General features: G+C 18.3%; 2 protein-coding genes across 2 annotated transcripts; both read left to right on the top strand.

The window, feature by feature from the left end:
- Positions 1-767: 767 nt before the first annotated feature.
- On the top strand, positions 768-5421 carry PGAL8A_00362200 (DNA-directed RNA polymerase I subunit RPA2, putative; the record flags this gene model as incomplete). The annotated part of the gene is made up of 2 exons (XM_028672674.1): positions 768-2289; positions 2447-5421. 2 exons carry the CDS (start codon positions 768-770, stop codon positions 5419-5421), a joined length of 4497 nt encoding a protein of 1498 aa, XP_028529203.1.
- Positions 5422-9902: 4481 nt separating this feature from the next.
- Positions 9903-14291, top strand: PGAL8A_00362100 (zinc finger protein, putative; the record flags this gene model as incomplete). Its single annotated transcript, XM_028672673.1, has 1 exon — positions 9903-14291. One exon carries the CDS (start codon positions 9903-9905, stop codon positions 14289-14291), a length of 4389 nt encoding a protein of 1462 aa, XP_028529202.1.
- Between the last annotated feature and the right edge of the window lie 915 nt (positions 14292-15206).

The following is a 15206-nucleotide window of genomic DNA, read 5'->3' as shown; positions in this document are numbered from 1 at the left end:
AAAAAAATAAAAAAAAAAAAAAAAAAAAAAAAAAATTTATAATAAAAACCAAATTACATTATTATATATTTAAAAGGTGAATCTTATTTATCTTTATATTAATTCAAAGATGTATTATAAATATTTTCGTAAAAGAAAAAAAAAAAAAATTTAATATGTTTTAATGCAACAACTTATTTTTGCATATATTAATAATATATAATTTTATTTAATATATAGCTATGTACCAACATCTTTTATAAAATTTTATGCTTTAAAAAACTTTTCTTTGATTAAATTTTTTAAATATTATGTTCTCATATATATAAGTTCATTAAATTAATTTAATGGAATTATAATTTTTTTTTTTTTTTTTTTTTTTTTTATTGATCATGAATTCAATTTTTTTTCATTAAACTCTTTTTTCTGTGTTAAAAAAAGATTTGATGAAGTAAAGCCTTTCTTATTTAAGATTTACTTGTTTTAATAAAATAAATTTTGTGTTTCAAAAAGCTTATAGAATGACAATCCTTTTTTTTTTTTTTTCTTTTTCTTTATCTTAAAAAATAGGTCCACAATTATGTGAAACGAATTAAAAATGGTTTGAAATTATAACATTTAAAGAATAAAAAAAACTCAAAGTTTTTTAAAAAATATATGTGTATGTATATATATTATATAATTAAAAATTTTATAAATATTAAATAAGAAGAAAAAGAAAAGTTGCATACTTTTTATGAATACAACGGATAACTTAAATTGATCATATATTCAAAATAAATAATAAGATGATAACGAACAAACACATAATTAAACGTGAAGATGAGGAGAAAAATATAAAGAGATATAGTAACAATGACATTTTAAATAATTATAACAAAAATATGGAACAAAATTCACTAAAAAATATAAATTTAAAAATTACAGATGAAGAAATAAAACTACATTTAAAAATTATAGAGTCATTATATCCTAATTTTAAATTACAAATTGGAAAATTAATTAATGGGAGTTATAACATTTTTACAAAGTTTTTAGTACAATCTCATTTAGATGATTTTAATTCTTTTATAAATGTATATATAAAAAATATGCCTGAATCAATACCTGCAATAGAATTTTCACCACAGATGAATAATTATTCTGTTTTAAATGCTTATAGAAATTCATCTAAATATGTTAAATTTTATGTTAGTGATATAGAAATAAGAAATCCATTAATTAAAAATGAAAAAGGAGAATTAAGAAATGATTATCCATATTTATGTAAATTATCCTCAAGAAATTATGAAGGAGAAATTTTTATAAAAATAAACAAGCAATATAATGATGAAATAACTAGTACTGTTGTTAGTGCTGGCCACATTCCTATTATGGTTTTATCAGATCTTTGTAATTTGAGTAATTTAAGTAAAAAAGAATTGATTAAAAAAGGAGAAGATGAAAATTTATTAGGTGGATTCTTTATTATATCAGGACATCTGAAAGTTATTAGATATGTAATTTATCCGAAGTATAACACATTACTTCTTAATGAGGAAAATAAAGTTCACATTAATTGTTTATTAAATGATAACACAGTTTTTATTAATTTTTTAACATATTCAAAATATAATTTTTACTCATATGGAGTTAAATTTCAAAATTCAGTAATTACTATACCCTTTCATATTTTAATAGTACTATTAAGTCCAATAAAAAAAAAGAATTACATATTTAATAAAATAAAAATAGGAATAAAAAATGAAAATGCAATTAAATATATAGAGCAATTTATCAATTCTATATTCATAAAAAATGACATTAATGAAAAAGAAATATTTGAAGAATGCAATTTAAGTTATCTAGGTAGAAATTCCTATTTTAGAAGAGGAATTTTTAGGATTTATCAAGTATCTCATGAAAAAAAAGGAAAATATATTTTGAAATATTGTGTACTTCCTCATATACAAAATAACACAGAAAAATTTGAAACATTGTGTTTGATGTTTAAAAAATTAGTTTTAAGTAAATTTAAATTAATTAATTGTGCAAATAAAGACTCTTTAGAATATCATGCTGTTACTACATGTAGTCATTTATTAGCAAATTTGTTGAAAGATCAAATAATGACTGCTCTAAGTCGTTTTCATTATCAATATTCTAGGTCTTTTTATAAATTATTAGAAAAAAAATATGATATATTTAAAATAAGTGTAAAACAAATATATTTAAGATATAAAGAAATGATATTAAATGAAATAAAAGAAGATCATTTAAATCAAATTCCTTTAGAAGATACTAGCAAAGATAAAAACCTGAATGATCAAGGTAATTATATATTTTTATTCTAATATGTTTTATTATATAACATCCATATACGTATACATTAAGAGAATATATATAGAGAGAAAGAGAGAGATAGAGAGAGGGAGAAAGTGTATTTTCATGAAAATAATATATTTATATAATTTTTTTTTTTTTTTAGGTGATTCGAATGTATTAAGATATAAAAATGAATCAAAGAGAAAATTGAGATCAATTTTCATTGATGAAAAAGAAAAATTATTTACAACTGTAGAAAGTTATATAGAAGAACTGTTTAATGATAATACTATGTTCATAGAAAAAGTTAAGGCTTTTTCAACGATAAGTTTAGCAATAATATACTTTTTTAAAACAGGAAATATTTCTTCAGATAATTTACATTATCAGCAAAAAAGTGGATGGGTTATCTCAGCTGATGAAATTAACAACTTAAGGTTATTAACAAATTTTAGAGCTATACATAGAGGATGCTTTTTTCAAGATGTTAAGGTATTAACACCTAGAAAATTATTAGGGGAATCATGGGGATTTATATGCCCTGTTCATACTCCTGACGGGTCTCCATGTGGTTTGCTAAATCATCTTTCTCAATTTTGTTATATTCATAATTTAGCTAGTAATGAATCACATAAATTGAATATAAAATTGTATCTAAAAAAAATTGGTATCAATGTAAATTTAGATGAGACAAGTGGTATACAAGTTGTTTTTGAAGACGAAAATATTCCCATTATTGTTGATTCAATTCCTATTACCTATATTGGCTATAAAGATTTTAAAAGAACTGTTTATAAATTAAAATATGCAAAAAATCATAATTTGTATAATTTAAAATCATATTTTGAAATAAATGCATATCTTAATGAATCATCTATGATGGATTGTATATTAATCAATACATTTCCAGGAAGAATAATTAGACCTTTATTTAATTTGAAAATGAAATCTATTGAATTCATTTCTCCTTCATATCAGCCATATGTATCTATTGCTATAAACTATGAAGATATTAAAAAGAATAATATAGCAAGAAAACTTTTAAAAAAAAGAGAAGAAATTGTTAATTCAAAAAAAAAAGATGAGCAGAAGTTCACATTAAAGCAACAGTATTTATTTCATATGAATGATAAAAGTGTTTCTTCAAAAATTAAAAATAAATTGACTAATTCATCTAATTACATGTTAAAAAAGTCAAATATTAATAAAAAAGTATTAAAAATGTTAACAGAAAATTGTTATACAAAGAATACAGATAGTTATATTAGTAGTTCTGAATATGAAACTAGCAGTAATTCTTGTATAGATTCAGAAGATAATAATATATCATCGACAACCTATATAGACAGTGATGAAAACATAAACGTTGATATATATGAGCAAATGCCTCAAAAATTTGAATATATGGAATTAAAGGAAACATCATTTTTATCTTTTTTAGCATCTTTAACACCCTTTTCTGATCATAATCAAAGCCCACGTAATATTTATCAATGTCAAATGTTAAAACAGACAATGGGAATACAAAGTTTAAATATGTTATATACATTCACAAATAAAATATACAGAATGATAACTCCTCAACTTCCTTTAGTTGTAACAAGAGATTATGAATTTTATGGAGTGGATAATTATCCTAGTGGAACAAATGCAGTAGTCGCAATCTTATCCTATACAGGTTATGATATGGAAGATGCTCTAATATTAAATAAGGGAAGTGTAGACAGAGGTATTTTTCAAACACATATATATAAAACAGAATTAATAGATTTACAAAAAGTTGCAGGGTCAGGTGATTTTGTATTTGGAAATAACATTAAATACACAAATAGTTACAAAAACAATAACAATAATTATGAACACATAGGTAAAATGTTAAATAATGATGGTTTACCTAGCATACAGCAAAAAATTAAAGAATCTAGCCCCTTATATTCATATATTAATAAAAAAAATGAATTAACAACATATGAAAGTTTTAAAAGGCATGGAGAATATTATGTAGACTTTGTAAGTCTTGCAAAGAATAATTCTAATCAAATTGCAATTGTCAAATTACGATCAACGAGAAAACCTCAAGTAGGAGATAAATTTGCATCAAGACATGGTCAAAAAGGAGTTGTTTCAATGTTATTTCCTCATGAAGATATGCCTTTTTCAGAAAGTGGAATAGTTCCTGATGTCATTTTCAATCCTCATGGTATTCCTTCACGTATGACTATTGGAATGCTTATAGAAAGTATCTGTGGAAAAGCTGCTTCTGTATACGGTAAAAGAATTGATGCTACACCATTTAGAAAATATACCAAACAGAAGAGCTTTAATAATCAATGGATTGATAATTGTGGTATTAAGGGATATTTACAGGAAAGAAATGAAAAGAAAAATATATTTACAGAAAAAGAAGGATATGAAAACATCTATACTATTCAAGATAACCATAAAAAGGAAAAAAAAATTTCCTTCCATACAACATCAAATGAGAATCAAAATAATTCAGATAACCTCAATTATCAACCAAACAAAAAAAATAAAAAAAATTCTGCTATAACATATGATGATAAAATTGATTATTTTGCAAAATTGTTATTAAATAGGGGATATGATTATTATGGAACGGAATTATTATACAGTGGTATTTATGGAGTTCCATTACAAGCACATATATTTATTGGTGTAATTTATTATCAAAGATTAAGACATATGGCTTATGATAAAGCTCAAGTAAGGAGATTAGGACCTGTTTGTAATTTAACACATCAACCATTAAAAGGTAAAAGAAAACATGGAGGAATAAGATTAGGAGAAATGGAAAGGGATGGGATTATATCTCATGGTTGTAGTTTTGTTATTAATGAAAGATTTTTAATGAGCTCAGATGGACATGAATGTTTTGTTTGTCCTAAATGTGGATTAATATTATCACCTATTTTACAATTTAATGTAAGTGGGAAAATAATGAAAGGTAGATCTATTGGAGGAAAAAATAAAATGGCTGTTTGTAAATCATGTAATGTATCTTGTAAAATTATTTATATTCCATATGTTATACGTTATTTATTAAATGAATTAATATGCTTAAATGTTACTATAAGATTAAATATAAAATCAGTTGAAGATATGTTTAATTTGAAGTAATAAAAAAAAAAATTATAAGTATTAAAATGTAAATAAAATTTAGATGACATATAATGCAGAAAATAAAGTAATAATATAGCACTGTTCTTCTAAAGTACTTTTGAAAATAATTTGTAAAACATAAAAAGAAATAACATTATTTTAATATAATCAAAGTTAAATTAGAAAAAATATGTAAAGATTTTTTGCTACAATAAAAATACTATTAAAATATAATTTATATCATTTTTTAAGTATAATGTTTTATTACTAATAAAAAAAAAAAAAATTAATTTATAATTTTATTTGTTAATAACATATATAAAAATTACAAAAAAAAAAAATTTCTTAAAATATTTTAATTTTTTTTCTTTTTTTTAAATTTTACAAATCTTTAGACTACTAATATTTGAAAATTAAAAAATATAATTAATATTTCTATATTTATTTTGTAGTATAAATAGTTATGTAGAAATTCAATTTGAAAAATTGTTTTATAGAAAAAAATAAAGTTCAAAATAGTAATGCAAAGAAACCTTTTATTATTAAAGAAAAAAAGTAATAATTTTGTCTTTATTGGTGTAATAGGAATAAAATAAAAATTTGTGAATTTACTTAAACTATATGTAAAATTAACATAATATATTTTAAAGATAAACTTTTGAAAGTTATTTATTTTATTTTTTTTTTTTAAATTATTATATAAAAAAGTTGTATTTTTGGTTATATGAGAAAAAAAAAAAAAAAATACCAAATTTATTCTTAATAAAAAAAAACTTATAGTAAAAATTGTATATATGTATGTCACTATATTTAGCTTTTTGTTTTTGGTTTATATATTATTTCATTTTCCTATAGTAAATGTGTTACAAATAAAATATTAATGTGTAGATTAATTTTATTGTTCAATGAGAGTTAAAAAAATTACATATATAATAATTGAAATATCATTTCTTTCCTTTCTTAAAAGATATGCTTATAAAATAAAAGTAATATAAAGATATAAATTTGAAAAAAAAAAAATGTATTACAACAAAAATATGAATACACAGATTTATACATGTGCACACACATAAACAAATACTAAAATATATACTCATAAATTTATATTTTGTATTTCTTAATAAGCATGCATATTTTTATTCTTTTATTTATTTTTTTTTTTTTTGATAATTTACATAAAATTAACATCATATATAAATACAATTAATTTAAAGGTATGAGAAATGTGGTTTTTTTTTTTTTTTTTTTTTTTATTTTTATATTAAATATTTTTCATAATGAATATTAAAATGAAAATCTTTATTATAGTTAAAATTTTATTCCTTTTTTCATTTTATTTTTTTTCACCCTAAAACTGTTCGAATTTAAATAATGTTTAATGATTTCTAAGAACATTTTTTACATCATACTAATATATTTTTAACTTTTTTTTTTTTTTTTATAGAAGAAAATTTAAAAAAATTTTTTTTTGATAATTTGTGCAAATTAAAAATGTTAATATGAGATATCTTGTTTTTAATTTTTTATTTAAAACATAAGGTTATTAAAATTATTTTATTAATATATATTTATTTTTACTATAGTTCTTTATTTTTTTTATATATAAATTTTTGTAGAATAAAGTATTAAATATTACTTTTGAGAATCCTTTTTAGAATATTATAATTAATATATTAAAAATATACATATTAATAAAAAATTATGTCATACATTAATATTTAATTAATGTTCCGTTAGTTTCTATAAATTTTAGGAATATTACTGTGGAAATAAAGAAAAATGTGTACCATTTAATTTTTTTTTTTTTTTTTTTTTTTTTTACACATGCAAAATATATATACAATTATTAAATAAACACATATATATAATGAAAATACATTTTTTTTTAATATGAATCTTTAATAGAAAAGATAATAAGAAAAAAAAAAAAAGGAAAATCTATAAATTAAAGGAATGAATATTTACATATATCTAATGACATATATTTAAATTTCCCTCAATAGTTTTATTTCTAAAAGATAATGATTTTATTTATCCACTTTAAGAATTAGCTTATTCCTTAGTTTTTTATTATTTTAATATACTTTTTTATTTTTTATATTTTATTTTTCATATTATTATTATGTTTTAATTTTATTTATATATCTATTATTTTTATTCTATTTTATTCATATTTTTACTATTGTCAAAAAAAAAAAAATTTTAAGGAAATGAAAAAGATAATGTAAAACATTACTAAAAAAAAAAAAAAAAAAAAAAAAAAAAAAAAAAAAAAAAAAAAAAAAAAAAAAAAAAAAAACAATAAAGGAATAATGATACCGCTAAATATACATCTAAAAGTAAAAATAAAATTTATATATATATCGATATTTTTTTATTTTTTTTTATATATTTATATATTTTAAAAAAAATATAATATATTATGTATATATTATCATTATTATTGAAGCAAATGTTTAAAGATTAAAAAAAAAAAAAAAAGATGGACTTGATATTATTTTTTTTTAATAATTCTAAAAATAATATTTTAGTAGCATTTCTATTTTATTTATTTTTGTAGTTTCATATAATGCTTCAAAAATTTATATATACTTGAGTGTCAAAAATATTAAAAAAATATATACTTTATATATAAATTTATATATAGTTTTATAGAATAAAAAAAAGAGAAGACAAAAAGTTAGATATAAAAAAATTAATACTTGTAAAGGAAGTTTTAAATACAAACATAACATTTACATATTATTAAATGGCTATAAAAAATTTATAATATAAAAATAAGAGAAGATAATTAAAACTATATGTTTAGAAATAAATAATATTTATTATATTTACGAATGGTATTTTATATTCTTTGATATCTTAAAATATCAATAAGAGATAATTTTACACGAGGCATAAATGCATAATTAGTTTTGCATATAAATTTGTATTTATATGTTCTGTTTTTATTCGTTCAAGTATTTCATTATTTATTTATTTATTTTTTTTTTTTTTTTTTGATTTAAAATTATTTGTAATATCTTTTAATTATCCCATTTTCAATTAGAAACAATATAAAAAAAAAAAGAATAAAAAGTAATAATATCTATATATGTATTTTCAATGTTAGCTTATATTATGCATATTCATATATATACTGTTTTATTAGAAGTATAAGAATATTTATAAATATAGAAATAATAACATAATCAGATTTAATATATAACAAAGTATAATACATATAAATATATATAACTATAAGTAATATTAGAAAAAAGAATTAAAATAATTATAAATATAGAAATAATAATTAAAGGACATCTAATACAAATATATATCTTTTTTTTTTTTTTTTTTTTTTTTTACATATAAATCTTATAATATATAAGAATGTAATTATATATGTATTGTTTTGTGATACTAATGGTAAATTATTGATTATTTTTTAATGATATTAAATTTTTACATGATTCTAGTTAAGTCTTATTCTTTGATTTTTGTATAAAAAATTATTTATCTTGATTTATTGAAAAAATTATTTTTTTAAGAATTAATATATTCTAATACAAAGTATATTAATATTTTTTTTTTTTTTTTATATATGATATATTTATGAATTTTATTAATTGTTATTAATTTTATATATTAATGTCATTTATTATATTATTTACATCTATTAAAAAAAAAAAAGAAAAATAAAGAGTAAATAAACAAATGTATATATGTAAAAAATAAAAAATTAAAATAAATATGGCACCTATATATTAATATAAATTGTTCTTACCTTTTATTATTATTATAAATCTTCTATTTGTTATTTATTAAAGAAATAGAAAAATGATACAGTATTCTATTAATTTTATAAGTTCCAATTTATTATTAATAATGTAGTATTTTTATCGTAGTAATTTTATTTTATTTTTTTATTTTTTTTTACATACCTCCTGTTTCTAAATAATTTTTATATATAACAAAAGATTGTTATTCTAAACATATAAAAATATCTTTTGTTATTAAATATATATAAATATATGTATGTTTTTTTAATTATTATTTAATACTATTATTATTATTCTTATTATTATTTTTATTCTTATTATTCTTATTCTTATTATTCTTATTCTTATTATTATTATCCTTATTATTCTTATTATTCTTATTATTCTTATTATTATTATCCTTATTATTCTTATTCTTATTATTCTTATTCTTATTATTATTATCCTTATTCTTATTATTATTCTTATTATTCTTCTTATTATTATTATTATTCTTATTCTTCTTCTTCTTCTTCTTGTTATTATTATAGTTTTTTATTCATTTATCTATATATTATTTATTAAGTTATTAAATATAATAAAAGTGTATAGGAATAACAGTAATATTTCTAAATGTGTAAAAATATATAAATTATAAAAAATATATATTTATCTGCATATACATGTTCTAGTATATATATAGGCATATTTATACAAGCAAATTGATTATATTTAGTTAAGAAAAATAAAAAAAGTAAAATGATTGAAGTAAATTCAAATGAGAAAAATGATTTGAATAACATATTAAATGGTATAAATGGAAATTTAAATGAAAAAGAAAAAAATGAAAATAGTAATTCTTCAACAGAAATAGAAAATATAGCATGTAAAGAAGAAACTAATTTTGAATTAATAAAATCTAATAAATTAAATTCAGATAATAAAGAACATGTTAACGAGAAAAATTTATACAAAAATGAAAATTCAAATTATTGTTTAAATGAAAAAAAAAAAAAAAAAATAAATAAAAAAAAAATAGATGGAGATAAAAAAGAAGTTAAAGATGACATTATAGATATTAAAAAGGAGGAAATAACTAAGAAGGATCAAAATTTAGAACGTGAAGATAAACAAATAGCAGAACATTTCCAATTAACAGAGATGAAAAAAAATAAAAAAAAAAAATTTTTTTTTGGTGAATATAATATCAATGGAATAACAAGCGAAAATTATAAACCACATAACTTAAATCATAACAATTCTAATATTAGTGACATCAATAACTTAGACAAAATTAAAAATAAGAAATATATAAAAAACCAAGTAACTAATTGTGTAACTGATATGAATGAATGTATTACAAAACAAGAAAAAAATAATGAATTTATTAAACATAGAGATAAAAAAGAGGAAAAAAAAATGAATAAAGATTTTAAAGTTTTTAAAAATCAAAACAAAGAAAAAAACTTTTTAATAAATGATAAAAATTTATATTACAACCAAAGATATGGTAATTGTGTGTATAACGATAAAAAGAAAGAAGGTAATAATATTTTGTGTATAAAAAAGCCATATGTTGATCAAAATTTTTTTAATCAAAGAATTAATAGAAATAATATTTACAATTTTAAATATTATCCTTATGAAAAAAATTATTTAGATAATAATATAATAAGAGATCTATATAGTTTTAATAATGCGTATTCATATAATTGCAATGACTATTATTATTTAAATCCATCACAAATTCACAACACAATTAATAATAATAGTATAAATCATTATGAGCAGCAGAAATCATACAATTCTAAACATTCTACTTTACCACTTTCACATATAGCACAGAATCAGATTAATAATATTCATTTAACTAATCTAAATCCAAAACATTTAACTTTGAACCCAATAAATAACACCTTTAACAAAGAAAGTTCTATAAAAAATATAGAATATCAGCAAGATTTTATATATACGAAGGTGAAGGAAAAAATGCATGATCAATATTATAGAATAAAATTATGCCCATTTTTAAAAAAAGGATTATGTCAAAAAGGAGATAATTGTTCTTATGCACATTCAACTGATAAATTAAGAAATTCTATTAATTTAACAAAAACGAAAATTTGTGAATTATGGTTAAAAAATGAATGTGAAAATGAAAATTGTGTTTATGCTCATGGAGAATTAGAATTAAGAGCAACACCTGATTATTTTAAAACAAAATTATGTAAATATTTTGATAAAGAAGGAAAATGTCCATCAGGAGATAAATGCAGGCATGCACATGGTCAGGAAGAATTAAGAAAAAGAAATTACAGGAGGACAGAATTAGAAAAATATGCATTGAAAAATAAATTAAATGTAAAATTTTTATATAATGAAATAAAAAATAAAAAAGATATTTCTGAATATATTTCAAATAAATTTAACAACCAGAATGAAAACAAAAATGGTTTATTCAGTTCTAATGATAACATGGAATATAAAAGAAATAATGAAAAAAAAGAAGTAATTTCAAACGAGGAATTACAAAATACAAATAAGGATTATAATACAAATAATGAAAAAAGAGAAGTAATTTCAAACGAGGAATTACAAATTACAAATAAGGATTATAATACAAATAATGAAAAAAAAGAAGTAATTTCCAATGAAGAATTAAAAGTTACAAACAAGGATTATTTAAATGAAACAGAAAATTTTAATTTATCTCATGATTTCAACTCTCAGGAAAAAGAAAATAACTCTGATAGTTTTAATGAAATAAATAATCAAATTGTAAAAGAGAAAAAAATTAATGAAAGTGATTATAATATTAATAAATCTAGTTATAGTAATGAACAAAATAACAAAAATGATGATAGTATTTCAAATATAAAAGAGGAAAAAGAAAAAAGATGTGAGATGGATGAAAAGAATTTTCATACTGTCAGTCATGATCCTAATAATGTAGTTAAGGATACGAATAAAAGGAGAATGAAAAAGGAAAAAGACAAAAACGAAATTGTGATAAAAAAAAAAAAACCAGAGAAAATTATAAAATATATAGAAGAAAAAAATAACAGAGAAACTTTAGATGAAAAAAAAGAATTAAGTGAACATAATGAGGAAAACACAGTAGAAGTGTGTACAAAAGATGATGTTTTAAATAAAGTAAATAAGAAAAATGAAAATAATTATGAACACAAAACGAAATTGATAGAAAATGAATGTGAAAAAATATTAACAACAGAAGAAAATACTGACTGTAAGGATGTAAAAAAGGAAGAGAATGAAAATATTGATAATATTTGCAAAAAAAAAAAAGAAAAACCATGTGATAAAGAAACTGTAGATTTTGGAGAAAAAGATAATGAAATAGAAGCTAATCAAAAAGAAGAAAAAAAAAAAAAAAGTTACAATTTCATGATTAAAAAAAAATTAAGAAAATATGAAAATGATGTTAAAACTAATGATATTAACAAAAATGAAAATACGTATACAAAATTAATGAAAGAAGTAGATGACAAATATTTGGAGAAAGAATATAACAGGGAAAAAAATAATAATTCTCATTTAAATAATTATACAAAGAAAAATGAGAAATGTACGAAAATTAAAAATTTAAATGGAAATAAAAGTTTTGAAAATGATAATAATTCATTAACGAAAAACAAATATAGAAAAGAGAATAATATAACTAAAATGAATTCGATAAATAATTCATCTAATTGTACAACTACTACTACATCTAGTAATTATAATTCTAAAATATTTAATTATAAAAATAAAAAACAAAATATAAACAAATTTTTAAAAAATTATAAGAATTCTGATAAAAACAACTCAAAACTTAAAGAAACAAATGATAAGAATAATTATATTATGAATACTGTAGCAAAAAATAACACTAAGCAGAATTTAAATATTAACAATAATTTGAAAATTAAAGAAGAAAAAAAAAATTCCGCTATAATTCAAAATAATTTAAATTATAAATATTTCAATAAATCATTTAATAATATGCATTTAATTACTCATCATAATTCACCAAATTATAATTTTGAAGATTCTTCAAAGTTTTTTTTTAACAATTACAATAATACAAACCCACTTTATATCCATAATCAAATAGCAAGACTAAATAATTGTAATAACTTTTTTCATAATAACACTCTTAGATCAAATTTAAATTATGAAAAAAAATCAACTAATATAAATAATGATATGATGGTAAATCATGGATTATTTCCTATTAACACTTTGATAAATAGTGTTAATTATTATAATTATAATGTTAATAATATATATTCAAATGGAAATGATTATTATAATTATTTAAATTTTGAAATGAATAACATAAATATATCTAATCAAACACCAAATGTTAATAATCATCATTCGAATTTCCCATTAAATTCACCAAATTCAAATTATCAACAAATTTTTAATATAATGCCATCAAATAACTTGTTACATACAAACATTATATCTCATAAATCTATGCAGTCACAACTTTATGCAAATCCTTGTCAAAAAAAATTTTTTGATAATCAAAATGTAAATGAATCAAATGTTTATAATGTAAATCAATATCTTAATATGACTAAGTATAATGGGAATGAACAAAGTACTATTTCTACAAATATTGTAGAAAATAATAATAGTAATAATAAAAATAATAATAATTTTTTTTTAACAGGTAATTTCAATAATGCACTGTTAATAAATCAGAGAGATTCACAATCAAGAATACATACATTTAATAATATTAGATTAAATATATCAAATAATTTATGCAATAATAATAATAATAATAATATGAATGTATTACATAATTCTAACATTAATGTCGATAATTCTAATCAAAAGGAAATGTTAATCATTGAGAACAATGGGCAAGATATAAAGAAACAAAATCCGATACTACAATATACATCAAATAAAAATTATGATAGAAAAATGAATAACACAAATTGTAAAAATTTTAATAGTATTCATAATAATGTATCAAATAATATCAACAAATATAATAATAAAAGTAATAATAATAGTAATCACAATATTACTTATCAAAACAAAACATCTTTTATAGATACAATGAAAACATTTTCACCAGAAGAAGTACAAGCAGCTGTTTTGAATAACCTTGCGGAATTTCAAGATTAAAAAAAAAATATATTAAAATTCAACTAATTTTAATGTGAAGATTTAAAGAAAAAAAAATATATATATATATATATTAAAATTAAAATAATTTTAATATTTATATATTCTTAAAAATATTTAAACTAAAATAAGTAAAGCATTTAAATATTTACTATTGAAAAAAAAAAAAAAAAAAAAGTAAAAATTCGAATAATAAAAAAACAAAAAAAAAAGTTATAATTTTAATATTAGTATTAGTTGATAATAAAGAATGATTATTTAAAAATATACACATCTCTATAAAATTTTTGTAAAAGATTATTTCTAAATTTAATTTTTTTTTTTTACTTTTTTATTTTGTTTATTTTTTTTTTCGAAAATTTTATTTAAATTATTCATGATTTATATAAAAAATTTTTGTTTGATAAAAACTTTTTTTTTTTTTTTTTTTTTTCCATAATAAGCTTAAAACTGGATTTACATGAAAAACTATTTTTTCCCTTTATTTCATAAATTTATACAATTTATATTATTATAAATATATATAAATTTGAATTGTCTTTTTTTTTTTTTTTTTACATAATAATTATAATTATATAAATAAGTTATAATATGTCTAAAAGGTAAAATAAAATAGTAAAATAAATAGATAAAAATATATATTTATTTTGTTTTTGAACTTTTATCAATATCTATAAATTTCTTAATTTAAAATAAAATTTATATTATATAAATTCAACATTTATAAACACTTTTGAAAAAAAAGTATATATAAGCAATTTCAAATTTTCTTTTTTATGTATATTTAAAGGTATTCTAATTTTTGTAAAATTATAGAAATTTTCAGAAATCATAAATATTAATATACTATATCTGTTTATATGTATATATTAATTTATATTAATAATAAAATTTAAAATTCATCATCATGTTATT

The sequence above is a fragment of the Plasmodium gallinaceum genome, assembly GCF_900005855.1.
Source record: "Plasmodium gallinaceum strain 8A genome assembly, contig: PGAL8A_v1_98, whole genome shotgun sequence".
NCBI lineage: Eukaryota > Apicomplexa > Aconoidasida > Haemosporida > Plasmodiidae > Plasmodium > Plasmodium gallinaceum.
This window is presented reverse-complemented; position numbering and strand designations above follow the sequence as displayed.